The sequence below is a fragment of the Anabrus simplex genome, chromosome 14 (genome assembly GCF_040414725.1).
Source record: "Anabrus simplex isolate iqAnaSimp1 chromosome 14, ASM4041472v1, whole genome shotgun sequence".
NCBI lineage: Eukaryota > Metazoa > Arthropoda > Insecta > Orthoptera > Tettigoniidae > Anabrus > Anabrus simplex.
In genome coordinates this window covers 49761049-49776681 of record NC_090278.1, presented here as the reverse complement: position 1 = coordinate 49776681, position 15633 = coordinate 49761049, and the positions used below count along the sequence as shown (strand labels likewise).

At 37.6% G+C, this 15633-nt stretch overlaps 1 protein-coding gene across 1 annotated transcript in view; it reads left to right on the top strand.

Moving 5' to 3' along the window:
- The window catches only part of LOC136885349 (uncharacterized), a 32760-nt gene that overhangs the window by 3291 nt on the left and 13836 nt on the right, over positions 1-15633 (top strand). Inside the window, exons 2-4 of the mRNA XM_067157862.2 lie at positions 3291-3380; positions 7334-7459; positions 14124-14182. Of these exons, the coding sequence (XP_067013963.2) occupies positions 3312-3380; positions 7334-7459; positions 14124-14182 (254 nt within the window). The 5' untranslated portion in view covers positions 3291-3311. The remainder of the gene's footprint in view (positions 1-3290; positions 3381-7333; positions 7460-14123; positions 14183-15633) is intronic.

Genomic DNA, 15633 nt, shown 5'->3' with positions numbered 1-15633 from the left:
TAGCCGAGAACGTAGGAAGAAATGCTTATTTATATATGGAGTGCCGGAAGATAAAGGAGAAGATAAAGTGCTGACAACTTACAAAGTGGTGGAAGTCATCCAGAAAATGATGAGAATTAACTTCAGTGAAGTGGATATTGATGATGTAGAAAGGATAGGTAAAAAACGGGGTGATAGGCCGATAAAACTGAAGTTGTTTTCTACCCTGATGGCGGAAATAGTGTTAAGAGGTGCAGATAATATACGGAATACAAAAATTTGGATTAAAAGGGACATGGGAAGAGAAGGGGTAAAGAATATAAACACTCTGAAGAAGCATTTGGTCCGGGCTAAAATACAAGGGTTAAGAGCCTATATTAAGGGCCAATAATTAGTAGTAACCAATGGACTTTGGACCAGAATGTGGACAACGAAGAAATTATGAGAAATGGAAGAGAATAGGAAGGACGAAGTGGTAGTGGGGAAGAGTGTGGAAAAAAGGCAAGTCAAAGACAGTAAAATGGGCGGAAACGGTCATGGAGGCAAAGAAAGAACCAAAGAAAACAAGGCACTGGATATAAGCTCGCAGCAAGAAGTAATGAACTTGACAGATGAGATTTGCAAATCAATCGAAGAAGGAACCAGCGAATTCGTAAATGAGATGAGGAAGGAGACCAGGGCAACAAGGGCACTAATTAAGGAGCTGACCTCGGAGTCCCATGTGAGGGAAGAAAGGAAGATACAGGGAGCGATTGTGGGGGCGGAAACTCAAGATGTGACAAGAGCGCACAAACCAAGTGAAAATACGGCTGGGAGACAGGAAGAAGAAGCAAGAGGTGCACTGGCAAAAGGGAGAAGTCTGAGTCTAAGAGAGATATGGGGTAAAAAGAACAAATTGGACGAAGGCATAGTGACAAGAAGCAAAAAGTAAAGTGCTGTACGTATGAGAATAGCTGAGTGTGTGTGTGTGTTACGCATAAAACTATGTCAAGAGTGGCTAAATGATAAGAGTGATTTAATAGGCAAATTAGCAGGCGGTATAATGCGTAGTGAATGAGGAAGAGAGTGATTGTAAATTGGACAGGTGTTAAGGATAACGCTAATATGTGCGGATGGCTTGCTTATGAGTTGAGGGTCCTAGTTAACTGTGAGTGAATATGGTTTCATTTAAGGTGGTGAGTTGTCTGGATTCTAAAGTTAATAAATATAGTGAAATAATACAGGCTGAATAGTGCTCAACAGTAACGCAACGTAAGGTGAATAAATTACACACCGGCACTACAATGGAGGTAATACGAAGCCAGGCTTGCAACTTAAGCAGGACGTAAGAGAGGGCAGTGCTCAAGAAAGAATGCGCTGAGTGCGAACCCGGCCGGAAGTGACATACTCTCTGTCTAAAGTGCAGATACAGTCGGACACAGCATTGTACTCGGCTCACTAATACGTTGCCAGTTTTTTAGTTTATTATGTTGCCAGTTTTAGTTTTTTTTTCTCCATTACTGCCATATTGCCAACAGATGAGAATACCTTGTTCCAGTAGTTATATTTGTTTTCGTTCTACCCCCTTTCTTAATAGTAATATTGAGATTTTCTGAGGTTTTGTTTTATATCTGAAAAGATATCAATGCACCATTGCCATTTGATTATTATTATTTACATTAATATTGCCTTTTTCCTTTGTTTGTTGTTAGTTATGTTTACTTTACGAGAGTTATTATATGTGCATGTCAGCTTATGTTGCCTAGGTTGGACATGATTATTTTTCTCCCTTAATAGATCAATAAGGCTTCATTGCTGTAGGTCTGGAAGAAAAATAAAGACATCTATCTATCTATGAGATATCCAGGGGCCTCAGAATAAACATGTATTATGCAGGATGATGAAATAAGATGGGGATATGTTATCAGAATTTCACCTGAATTAAGTATGTACTAACTTGTAGATTTAGGTAAATGTCTTAGTTCCAATGTTATTCTGGTCATAAGTTGGCAGGTACAGTTCTGGGTCACTCCAGAGGTATTTGAAGCTACTCGAATATGCCAACCTTGTTTCAGTAGATTCACATTATGTTAAACAACTCTTCAAGTACAGACTTCTGGCATCTCAGAATTTCTGAAAACCACTCTAGAGAATAATCATAAGATAAGTCAAAAAATTAATTGTGTACGTATGTGTTTTTGTGACCATATTTGTGATCATAGCTTTTTAAAATTTAGTTCCATTTGATATTTGTATTAAGACATTCAATTTTAATGACACTATGTCCTTCCTTAAACTGTCTTGCTGTGAATAGCTGAAGATGGCCTTTTACATTGGCCGAATCTAGTCCTAGTAATGGTATTGATTAGGTGGTCAATAACTGTTAAAGTAATTTATTGCTTATGTATCTAAATTATATCAAGTGTGTGTATTCTAACACTTTTTAAATTTTAATTGCAAAAGGTGACACCATGCAGCCCTATGTTTATAACATTATAAGGAAGTGAAAATAATGCAAATCTTACTTGGAATTCCTTTTGGAGGAGAGATGTGTTCATTGCGATGTCTAGGAACACACCATCCTGCCCCCAGAATTACATTTACTTTTATAAGCTAATAAAGAGCAGCACCTGCCATCGTCCATGGCTGAAGTAGCTACTTTCATTCCTATTGGTCATCGTGAATAGAATGTGATGTCTTTGCCATCAATGCCGATAATAAAATTGTGTTACCAACCCCAGCTAAATAAAAGCAGAAATGAAGAGAAAACACCATATAAAGGAAATAATAGCTTTGTCACTATCCGGATCTAACCAATCCAGACCAATTGCTTTCTTACTGACCCAAAATATAAGTTAATTCATCTTTTGCAAACTGTCCAGCATAGAATGCCTTGCTATCACCCTACAGAATGCTAGAGACCTAAAGCCCCCTTTCCAGCCCTAGCCTGGGGGCTTACATCCCCAAACCCCCTTTACTTGGTTACAGTCCAATGGTTTTGTCACTAACCGGACCTTACCTATCCAGACCAATCACTTTAAATTAAGTCAGCTCTTCCACACTGTCCAGTATACAATGCACTGCTATCGCTTTGCTTGGCACTAGTCGTAGTTCCATAATGAAGGAACTGGCAGCATTGTTAGAACGCCCAAGCATGTACTCACGTCCTCGGTGAGAAGACCGCAAGAAATAATTAAGTGACAGTCGTTCCGAGCGCAGGTGAATGTAGCGAGTATTGGGCTCCGCGGGGTCAACTCTTGATAATTTAATGATTGTTTAATAAAGAATTGTATTTTCTTTCCGTTTTGATGTTTCATTTTTTTTTCTTCTAGCTCAAGATTTGCTTGGAAATTATGGAAGAGCCTCATTTCATTAAATGTGAGCCAGAATGGTCAGCAGAAACAAAAGACATCCTCAAGTTGGTGAGTGACACCTCGGTTCCATACTATAGTAGACTCCCTCTAGTTTGGCCACCTCGAAACCGTACCCTAGACCATAATAATCGACAATATGCTATAAATACCAATATTTAGCTTAGGTGAAAAACAGTAGGCCTACATATATAAAGAACCAGTTGTAAGGCAAGTAGTATCAATGTGTCTTTTACCAAGAGTACTCACCTGAAATGAGTTGATGTTGTCTGTATGATGTCTCCATACACTATTGAAGTTTCACTTCCGATGAGAGACAAACACTCGTGGTGGAAAATTAAATGCAGTAAAACATATTACAAAAACTTCGTATAACTATCACAGACCGTCGTAAACAAAACGTAACTATCAACCAGCTGATGTAACTGGAAACTGGAGAAACAGGTGGTGACGTATTCCTGTCTGAGCGGGGTGCGAGATAAGGAATGGAAGAGTGACTCAAGGACAGGTGCCAGCCTGTCTACTGTATTAACTTAACAGACAGTGCCATAGATCGAAAAAAAAATTTAATGTGGTTACACATGATATCTGTTGAACACACTTCAAATGTAGTCATACAAATCATCTCCTCTCAACAATTCAGTTCAGTATATCTTCATTCGTGATTTGATCTATCCATCTCACCTACAGCATTATTCTGTAACACCACATTTCAAAAGCTTCTATTTTCATTTCTTCTGAACTAGTTATCATCCATGTTTCATTTCCATATAATACCACGCTCCAGATGAAAGTCTTCAAAAACATCTTCCTAATTCCTATATCATTGTTCGAAGTGAGCAAATTTCTTTTTTTTTTTCTTTGCTATTTGCTTTATGTCGCACCGACACAGGTAGGTCTTACGGTGATGCTGGGACAGGAAAGGCTTAGGAATGGTAAGGAAGCGGCCGTTGCCTTAATTAAGGTACAGCCACAGCATTTGCCTTTTGAGAAAATGGGAAATCACAGAAAACCATCCTCAGGGCTGCTGACAGTGGGGTTCGAACCCACTATCTCCCGGATGTGAGCTCACAGCTGTACACCCCTAACTGCATGGCCAATTCGCCCGGTATTTCTTTTCTTAAGAAAGGCCTTCCTTCCTTGTGCTAGTCTGCATTTTATGTCCTCCTTATTTCTGCCATCATTAGTTATTTTATTACCCAAGTAACATTACTCATCTACTTCCTGCTTTCCTAATCTAATATATTTGCATCACCTGACTTCATTTGACTGCACTCTATTACTTTAGTTTTGGTCTTATTTATTTTCATAATTGTACACATTACCCAAAACTCTGTCCATACCATTCTGCAATTTCCCAAATCTTCTGCAGTCTCAGATAAAATAACAATATCATCAGCAAATCTCAGTGTTTTGCTCTCCTTGGGTTGTGATCCCCTTTCCAATCAGTACAATATTTTATATGGTCATTCAGTCAGCTGCAGTCATAGCAATGATTTTTCAATGTGTGGTACATTTGAAAGCAATTATTGGGATGAGTCGTAGGTTCCTGTCTGAACATTTGGCACAGTGTTTTCTTTTCTTGTCTGCTTGGGCACTGGTGATATGTGGCTTCCGACTGAGATGAAGAATTAGCATTAGAATCAGTAGTCATATAACTGATTACCTTTGGTATACAAGTAACTAATCTCATTTTGTTCCATATTGAAGGTACAATAAGTAAATTCTTTCTTGAATAAAATTACTTTGTCAACCTATTCAATAAAATTATATTGCATTGTATTGTATTGAGTAGGTGGACACAGTAATTTTATTCAAGAAAGAATTTACTTTGGTATACATGTCATCATATTGCTGCAGAACATAAACATTATTCCATACAGATGTATTTCTAGAGATAAAACTTCTAAAACAAAACTATTATTAGATGTCTGAAATATCCAAAAGAATAGTCATGCTATGTACAAGGTAACACATCTGTCGATTTCCCACAAATTTATAGGAAATTTCATCTTAAAGTTAGATTGGGTCAGATCCGACGTTGGACCTGGATTGCAATTAACAGTGTAGGAACTAAGTCGGACAAAGACCACAAAGGGTCAAGAAAACTACGAAGCCTCATTCTGAGATGGGAAAGTGTAACACAAATTTTAAATGCATTTTCCCTCAGATTTTTTTTTTTTTTTTTTTACTTAGGCACATATAGCACGTAAACTATTGTATTTAGAACTGTTGTATTTTCCACGCTCATTAACGACTAAACTATGGCACTGTAACTCTACCATTTCGAATGTAGCTTCTTTCTACATCTCTGGACTTTTCCCCTATAATCTAGGGTCATCATTAATGTTGATTTGGTCCAGTGTAATGTCTGAGGCCTTCATGTTGCCCTGTGCAGAGGGGTGTATTCACTATTGCCTATCTGCAATTTGGAGGTGAAATCAGAGCTCGAAGTGAGCAGTAAAATTAATGTAACACAGTAGTGTTTGATTTGCCTATACAACATTTATCAATATCTGTAATAATATTTGTGAGAAAACTATATTAGGAACATGAAAAATTGTGAAATTGTTGGTACAGACCAAGTGGCTCTGTAGTTTGGGTCACAAAGTTATCAGCTTGCATTCAGGAGAAAGTGAATTTGAACCACGCAGCCGGCAGCCCTGAAATCGGTTTCCCATTGTTTTCCATTTTCATAACAGGAAAATGCTGGGGTCAGATCCGACGTTGGACCTGGATTGCAATTAACAGTGTAGGAAGGCCACTGTTGCTTCCTTCTCACTCCTAGCCCTTTCCTATCCCATTGTCGCCATATGTTCTGTGTCCATGCAATGTAAAACAGATTGTAAAAAAAAAAAAGAAATTGTTGAGAGCATAGTGTAAATTTCTGAAACAACTCAATGTCTTATTTTAATTTGCAAATGGTGAGGGAGGTTTAAATACTCAGAAGGATGGCTGACTTCAATCAAAGAACTTCCTCCTGGTCATACAGAAGGTTGGCTAATGTGGAAATCTCTCAATAGATTGTGCTCAGGTGTTTACAAAATGAATATATATAACCTGTTGAAGTGCGGTTTTTGTGTAGACTCACCATTATGAGGTTGGTTCTCCACAGCCAACTCCTCATCTTCTCCAATGCAAACTGTGTCCTATTTCATGTACTACAGAAGACCTCATACAAGCAACACCTGAGTCCCTGGAAGTGGCTAACTATTGGTCAGCAACCATGCAAGTTTGTTCCTCTGCCACATTCTGTGGTCTTCTTAGACCTTTCCATTGTGGTTCGTCATTTCTAAAGACAGTCTCCGCATTAAGGAACCAACACAGCATCTACTTTTTCAAGCACCGTGCTCGACAGGAAGTCACCTATATAGTCCAGATCTATCACATTGGGACCTTTTTTAATGCTGTTATATATTTGTATTTTGGTTGTACAATTTGTATTTATATGTATATATTGGTGCTTGTGATACGATTAGTAAATATTATATGGTGATTCAAGCCTATTGCCGATTGAAACAAGATAAAAGAATGAGTCAAAAGAAATCAAACAAGCCCAAGATATCCAAGACAGAGCTTCATTGAGCTGAGGCAGGTGATATCCATTCTACTGTAGTCTATGTAGGTAGATATTCTCAAGAACACTCAGAAAGATGCAATTAAATTGATTAAAGTTGGGAATAGTGTTGTTCGATGACAGTCACAAAGGGAGGGTCTAGGCAAAAGCAATAATTCTTTCTAAATCTAAATTGTACAGTCACTTATTTCTAACACCTATCCAACACCCACACCACATATTTATACCCAACAGACTTGTGACTGCAGTTCCAACACAGACCCCAACCATCCTATTTTCTTTGTTGTCTCAGAAAAACATTGTGAGTGGAGTGTTCATAGAAACAGAGTGACTGGATTTTCCTTTGCCAATTAAGTCATACAAATTATAGCTATGTTGCAAATATTTTTGGCCAGCCTATGTGTCATAATTTTTTTTCTAATTTCAGGAGACAGGTGATTATTTTCCAGACGGTAGCCTCACAAGTGTCAAGACAGAAACAAATCCATCATGTGATTCTGAGTTAAATGCTGAAGAAGAAACCAGGGACTCATTGACTGAATGTGAAACTCTGGTAATTATATCTTTATGTCAATAGACTGTACTCTTTTATGTCAGACACAAAACTTAACAGAATGTAAAAGGAGTCCAGTGAAATGTAATGTTGCTCTGTTTCTCAGAAACATGGTCTTCTTCATCTCATTTGTTCAGTTTAGTTCAGGCCATCATATGATTCATGTCCCTCCATATGCAGAGTTGCATGATTTCTGTAGCTATTGCCATACTTCAATCTTTGGGATGTCCTCATTCACAAATTTTATGAGGTAAACAACATATCATTTATTTTTTTTGCCTTGATTGTTTAGTGTTTACGCTTCACTCCAGCTGAGGAGCAAGGACAGTCATAAAATAAAAGATTGTTCATTTTTTTAATATACTAGCGACTCCTAGCAAGTTTATCACTTTGTAAACAGTGCTTCTCAGTCTGGCAATTGTCATATTGTACGTGGTAAGCTGGATAGCTTACTCACCGGAGAGCTGGTCGTGTGAACTCAAGTTGTCAAGATCAGTTGTGGCTTGGTTTGGTGGCATTTGAAATTTCTGACATAAGTCAGCCTCATATCAGATCTATTGACAAACGAAAGAACTTTTTTTTTTTTTGCTATGGGCTTTACGTCGCACCGACACAGATAGGTCTTATGGCGACGATGGGATAGGAAAGGCCTAGGAGTTGGAAGGAAGCGGCCGTGGCCTTAATTAAGGTACAGCCCCAGCATTTGCCTGGTGTGAAAATGGGAAACCACGGAAAACCATTTTCAGGGCTGCCGATAGTGGGATTCGAACCTACTATCTCCCGGATGCAAGCTCAGAGCCGCGCGCCTCTACGCGCACGGCCAACTCGCCCAGTAACGAAAGAACTCCTGCAGGGAAAAATTCCAACACCTCACAAAATAATGAAAGTAGTTATAAGGATGAAAGCTATACCCACGGTGTACAGTTAGCGACCTGACTTGTACCCGAAGGCCCCGGGTTCAACTCCCGGCCAGGACAAGAATTTTTACCTGGATCTAAATGCTGGTTTGAGGTCCACTCAGCCTACATGTTCACAATTGAGAAGCTGTCTGATGGTGACTTAGCGGCCCTGGTCTAGAAAACAAAAAATAACGGCCAAGAGAATTCATCGTGCTGACCATATGACACCTCATAATCTGCAGACCCTCAGCCTGAGAAGCGTTCGCGGGCCTGTTACGCCATGGGGTTCGGTTTGTTTGTAGGATGAAAAACAAGCTACATTATCTCCTAAGAAATGAACTGTCTTTTATTTTAGGATTGTTTTTGCTAATCAACTGGAGTGGAGTGTAAACTTTGAACAGTTAAGGTTGTAACCATACAGGAGCTGATCCTGTAAATAAAAAAATTAATATATATTCTAATAGTCATAATATAGTATTAAATTGTGTTTTATATATATATGTTATTAGTTTAGGATTTTATGTGCTTATGTTCTCTTGTGGTGTAGTTGTAAGGTAGTGGTTTAATCGTGGATGTCTTATATATGTGTCTTTATTTCATATCATTCAGTTTCTGTGACAAACAAGAAAGAGGAAAAGTATGTGGTGTCATTGTAAGAGTTTCTGAAGTGAGATGTATAGGTTATACAAAGTTAAAGATATTAAGGAAATATATTTTCAACTGTAAAAAGTAACAGAATTATAACTTCAAAGAAAACATTGAAATTTGTAGGATTTCGTAAACGTATAAATGAGTAGTAAAGAATTTAGATTTTACCCTGAAAGAAGGCAACAAGGATGTAAAGCTTAATTAGGAGATTGAAATTTAGGTTGCAGGAGAGGAATTAAATAGTGACGCTGAGAAGAGAAACATAGAAATATTCAATATGTGATGAGTATGTTTTTCTTAGTTGTTCATTAAGTCAATAAAAGTAAACTTCCACCTATTTGATACTGTATATTTGCTTTAAGCAAATTAATTATTTGTAGAACATTTGTAGATCCATTTTCACCTAATTAAATCAATGTACAGTACTCACTTTGGAAAAGAACAGCAGCTGAAGGGAACAGTATTTTGAAAATTAAGATACAAGAGCGACTTGAAAAGTCCTTTTCAAAAACTTGTTTAAATGAACAACTAAGAAAAACACATCAGACATGAACAAAAGTGCTGTTTACTAACAAATTTTTAATATCTATTTAAGTGTTTTAAATTAGGTTAGAACATGAGTAGATCCATTTTCCCTTCTCATTTCACCACCCCACTCAACCCTCCCCACATATTTTAATTATCATTTTTAATTAGTTTTGTTTCAAGCATAACACAGGTACTATTTTAAGATGCTTTTTTGATAAGAATAAAATTCTGTATAATTTCACCTAAGCAATGTCATGTAGCTGAAGATGTTCCTAAGGAATGAAACATGTTCTACAAATAATTAATTTGCTTAAAGCAAATATATATAATCAAACAGTTGGAAGTTTACTTTTATTTATTTTGCGTTTGGGAGATACTGGGTTCGAATCCCACTGTCGGCAGCCCTGAAGATGGTTTTCCATGGCTTCCCATTTTCACACCAGGCAAATGCTGGTGCTGTACCTTAATTAAGCCCCGCCACTTCCTTCCAAATCCTAGACCTTTCCTATCCCATCGTCGCCTTATGACCTGTCTGTGTCGGTGTGAGGTAAAGCCATTACCAAAAAAAAAACTGTTATTGATTTAATGTGAATAAGATTTGATCCGTGAAATGAAGCTGATTTCTTGTAAAAGGAAATCAAGTAGTGAAAAATTGTGGTGCGAAGGGGAAAACAATTATTTTGCAAAATGTCATAATGTATAGACAATAAATAGCTTCAAAATGATCAGAAACATGTTCCACAGGATGGATTGCTTTGTTAGACTTTCAAAAAGTCCAATATCACCAGTATCTAAGTTTGCAAAGGCTTAGATAGAGTGTGTCAAAGTGTAGGTGGCTGAGCATCGACAGTTGAGTTCCGTATTACTGAATCCTCAGCAGTGGAAAATGATTTTGAAATTCATGGTCTTGAAAGTTTGTAAATTTATTTACAAATTAGAAATAAAATATTAGCAAAAAAATTTCAAATGCATTATAAGTAGATATTTTATTTTGCCAGTATCTATCACACAGTACTTATTTTGAACCCCCCAGACCCCTGTTCAAACTTCCTTCTATCCAGGTAGACAGTCACACATTAAGTTGTTTTGAGCATTCGAATTTATATCTTGGACCGTATTTTTCTTCACCATGAACCTACTACACTGTTGTAGCAGAGAGAGAGGTGTAACTCCCATGTGGCGCATACCTGGTGGCAGATTCCAGCTTGCCAGCAGACTTGAGAAATGATATAGCTCCTGTGGACCAAACATACAACCCCCTTGGATGGAGGATGCAGACAAAGAATACACCAAGGTATCCCCTGCCTGTTATCAGAGGCGAATAAAAGGAACACCAGGGGATGCTGGATATTGAACCATGAGATTATCTGTGATTAGTACTATCATTTGAGGAAGACTATGAGTCGACTTTTCTTGCAATTAGTACCTCTACTTGAGGAATACCATGGGTCTGCGGGTGGATCACTATGGGTTTACAGTACCCGCATATAGTATCCGCCACTATGATGGAGACTCCCTTCTGTCAAAGTTTGGTTGGAACATCCCAAGCAGATAAAAGGGAAGCTATTATCACTAGGGTGTTTCAGCATCTGGCTGTGGATATCATGGGCCTTCGTTTTGAGGAACACCATGAGTCTGGGCATTGCCTTTGGTTAATAATAATAATAATGTTATTTGGCTTTACATTGCCCTAACTACTTTTTGGTTTTTTGAGACGCCAAGGTATCAGAATTTATTCCAGCAGGAGTTTTTTTACGTGCCAATAAATCTACCGACACGCGGCTGACATATTTGAGCACCTCCAAATACCACCAGACTAAGCCAGGATCGAACCTGCCAAGTTGGGGTCGGAAGGTCAGCGCATCAACCATCTGAGCTAGTCAGCCCGGCCTGTGATTAGTATCGCTATATAAGTGATGCCGTGGATCTGTGTTGCCTGTGATTATTACGCACTATATGAGGAACACCACCGAATAGTACAGGACCCTGTGATTAGTACCACTATGTGAGGAACACTGTGGATTTGCCATGATGGTGCCATTATGCGAGAAACATCATAGGTCTGTGATACCTGTGCATAGTACAGTACCTGTGAGTAGTACCACAATGTGCGGAACACCAGGAGTCTAATTACTTGTGATGGGCGCCTTTTGAAAACATGCATCATCGATTCAGGATTGTGCTGTGGAAACAGCCCCTTGGTTAGTATATACCATTGTTTTAACCCAATGAGACGGCAGTGTTGCGCGTGGCCCACAGGAGTACTGCCGTCTATTTACGTTCTCGAAGTTTGCTCCTGAACAGTACCGCCGTCTGTTCATGTTTCATGTTGAATGTTAAAAAATTTTTCCTGACACCGTACTGGCGGGTTTTTAGAAAAAAGGTGGGGGATGTTTGACATGTTCAGCGAACTTTATTCTGTGTTTTATCACATCTCATAGGTTCTGTGACTAAGATCTGTCGCAGCATCCGTAGTTACATAACCTAACTTCTTACATGATTGTGCTACAAATTACAACACCCGAGAACTGTTTTCTATTGTTGTTTCTTATGAGTGCGTTGCATGAATATTCTTTGACAACACACATTATTTTTCTTTTCCTTCATTTCTGGTTTCCATAGAAACAAACAATCTCTGATAGTAAACAAATACGCGTGGTAATGGCAGGATCAAATTGAGGATGCAAGCTTGCTTCGGAAGATATTAGTATTATTTTGATTAACAAGGAGTCTGATGATGAAATTGATATTTATGATAGGCCTAGTGGTAGTGATTGTATTGTATCTGATGTGAGTGAAATTGGGTATTCCTCGAAAGACGACAACACAGAAATTGAGAATGAAATGCAGCGCTCCACTCTCGCAAAGAAGGCTAAGCTGTCAGCTGTTCAATCTGAAAGAAGAAAGTGTAGTTCTGTAGGCAGGTTTCTTCCCATGCTTTCTGCTCATTTTGATCCATCAAATTCAGGGGTTAGTGATAATCTTCATTTGAATGATAATGACAGTAATTCAAGACTTGATGTGTCGATTTTCAAAGAAGTTGTTGATCGTAATATTATGAACTTGATAGTGTCAGAAACGAACAAGTACTACTTATTTGTTACGGAAAATACGGACGTAAAGGAAAAGTCGAAGTTACATAAATGGCAAGCCATAACTGTAGACACTTTATCTTTTTCTGGCAACTGTTTTGTTGATGGGCCATATGAGGAAAAAATGAAAAACTATTGGTCGACAAATTAATTGTTCAAAACTCTAATGTTCGGTAAAGTGACCTCTCTCGACAATTTCTCCCTTCCTTCTAAGGCTGCTTCACTTTTCTGACAACAATCTACAACCTCCAGATGACAGACCTTACAAAATTAGGCCTATAATAAACTATTTCAGGGAGAAATCCCAATCTATATTGTATCCCTTCCAAAATATCTGTATTTATGAGAGCCTAGTTGCTTGGAAAAGTCGCCTAAAATGGAAACATCAAAGCGATACAGGCTTGATATAAAGATGTTTATATTTTGTGACTGTGAAACTGGGTTTATCCTTGATTTTATTGTTTGTACTGGAAAGAATATGGACATTGAACACGACGAAAAACTTGAGTGTCTTGGACAGTACCATACCCTAGAGATATTTTGATAGGTGAAACTGTTGTAAAATCAAGTCAGTGTATTGTAAAGGTTACAAACTTGATCATATATAGAGAGTAGACCTAATTATATTTATGTAGATTTTTCTATTCCTTTCATTGTTTTGAGAAAAATATTTTCTGTGTCACTGATTTCAATTAAATTGAAGGTATCAGTTATGTACCTAAGTGTAAATTATGTAAATTTATTAATAGAGAAAAGTTAGGATCAAAATAACTTAAAATTAACAATTCAAAATTTTCACGAAAAAACTCATTCCTGGGAGCCTGTGAGTGTCACCAAAACTCACTGATCAGTCGGTTAATTTAGTTTCAGGTCAGATCCACTGATTGTTTTATGTTCATTAACATTGTTCGTCTTTGTCTCTTTGAAGTCTAGTCAGTGGACTGATTTTGGAATTATTTCTAATTTTCAATATTCTGAGTTGGATCCGCTGATTATTTTACATTCATATTCATCCATACATTCTTCATCATCAAGTTTTAAATTCTGGTCAGTGGGTGAATTTTGGAATTTTAAATTGTCATTACATTTTGTACCATTAGGGGCTGATGTCTGGCTCCATGGCTCTGGGTCCTGGGTTCGATTCCTGGCAGGGTCGGGAATTTTAACCACAATTAGCTAATTCTGCTGGCACAGGGGCTGGGTATATATGTCGTCTTCATCACCACTTCATCTTCTTCACGACGCGTAGGTTGCCTACGAGCGTCAAATCTAAAGACCTGCATCTGGCAAGCCGAACTTGTCCTGGTACTCTCCCGGCACTAAAAGCCATGTGCTATTAAATTATTGTGTGGGGCTAATGACCTAGATGTTCAGCCCCTCTATACAACAATCATCATCATTGTCATCATTTTTTCATGTATTTTTCTGTCTTTTATGTTTCAAAACTGCATTTTTTTCTGCTGCATTTTTAACTTCATTGAAATTTCTTCTCTTTAGATTCCTAAAGAAGAAATTATTAAGGACGAAGTCATCAGTGGAAGATGTCCTTTGGATCAGTAAGTATCAGATCAGGTTTGCTCCATTTTCTGATCTTTCGTTGAATATCATCAACAGGTGATAATGCCTAGCGACATCTGCAGCTGCTTGAGAGCACCATTGGGTCCTGTTACTTCCTCACTCCTACCAGTCATTCCCAAATCCAATCTGTCTCACGTCTTTTTGTAGTCCTTAACTCCACCTTTTCCTTTGATCTACCCAGTTATTTCTTCTGCAGAGTACAAAATAAAGTAGCTTCACAGGTTATATATGGAGAGTGACTCCCAAAACTCTGTACACACAATACATTTACTTCTCATGTTTTGTTTTTAATTTTTATAATGGAAGCCATTTTGTAAGATGTTGATTTTTATGACCTCTAAATGACCTTTGAGGATGTTAGGTTGTGTAATACTTATAATATCAAAGTTTATCATTTTCGTATTCCATATTAATGACAATATAACTATTGTAGACAAATGAGGTAATGTACCTAATCAATAAAGTATAAAATTAGTACTTCAATTTATTTTTATCTTGGTAATAGTCTCGGCCTATTGATATCAGCTTACCTGCCAACTTTCCCGATTTTAGTGGGAGATTCCTGATTTTCGACGGTTTTTCCCGTCTTCTGATTATTCTATTTTTTCTCCTGATTTTACCTTATTGTTTGATGAATTTCTAACATTTGTTTTCAAATCATGCCATTTCAGCTTTGTTTACCAATGGCCAGAAGTCCTTCACTAATTGGCTGCTTTCAAATGAAATATCGATGTTTATTAATACGAGAAATGCGCACGAATGTGCAAAGTTTATTGAAACCAGTATATCACGACGTGTATACCGATTGTCAATCTGACGTTCTCGTTTGCTATGTTCGTGTTCATTTACATCAGTTTAGTCAATTTTAGAGACTAGTCGCTAGATTTGGAGTCTTTTTTTTTTAGTAATTTAGTGACAGAATTTCAAAGATAGTGACTAGTGACATTTCTAGAGATTTTAGGAGCCCATTGGAGACAATTCTGGCAAATTTTAATTTATTACTTGATGAAAATAGCATTGCACTTCACATAATCGTGCGGGCGCATGATGCAATATATTAATCTATGCACTTGCTAAGTAATGTCATCTAAGTGTTTGACTGATTCACATGTGTGGAGTATGAGTATTCGAAAGGCTTATCAGAGACGATCATCCCATTCACATACTTCCTGTGAGGGAATAGAGATGTGTAATTTTCAGCCTTGTAGCCTCGCATAGCAACAGTCAGGTTTTGAGGCAATAAGTGTTATAATATATGCCATAGTACTCCTGTATTGCAGAAGACATGTAGAATAAGCAGTATTGACCAATTTGATTTGTACCGATATTCCCTGATTTTAATATAAAAATCTCCTGATTTTTGGTTTTGTAAAGTTAGCAGGTATATATCAGGCCATCATCAGCCATGAAATCTTAGAACACGTATAAA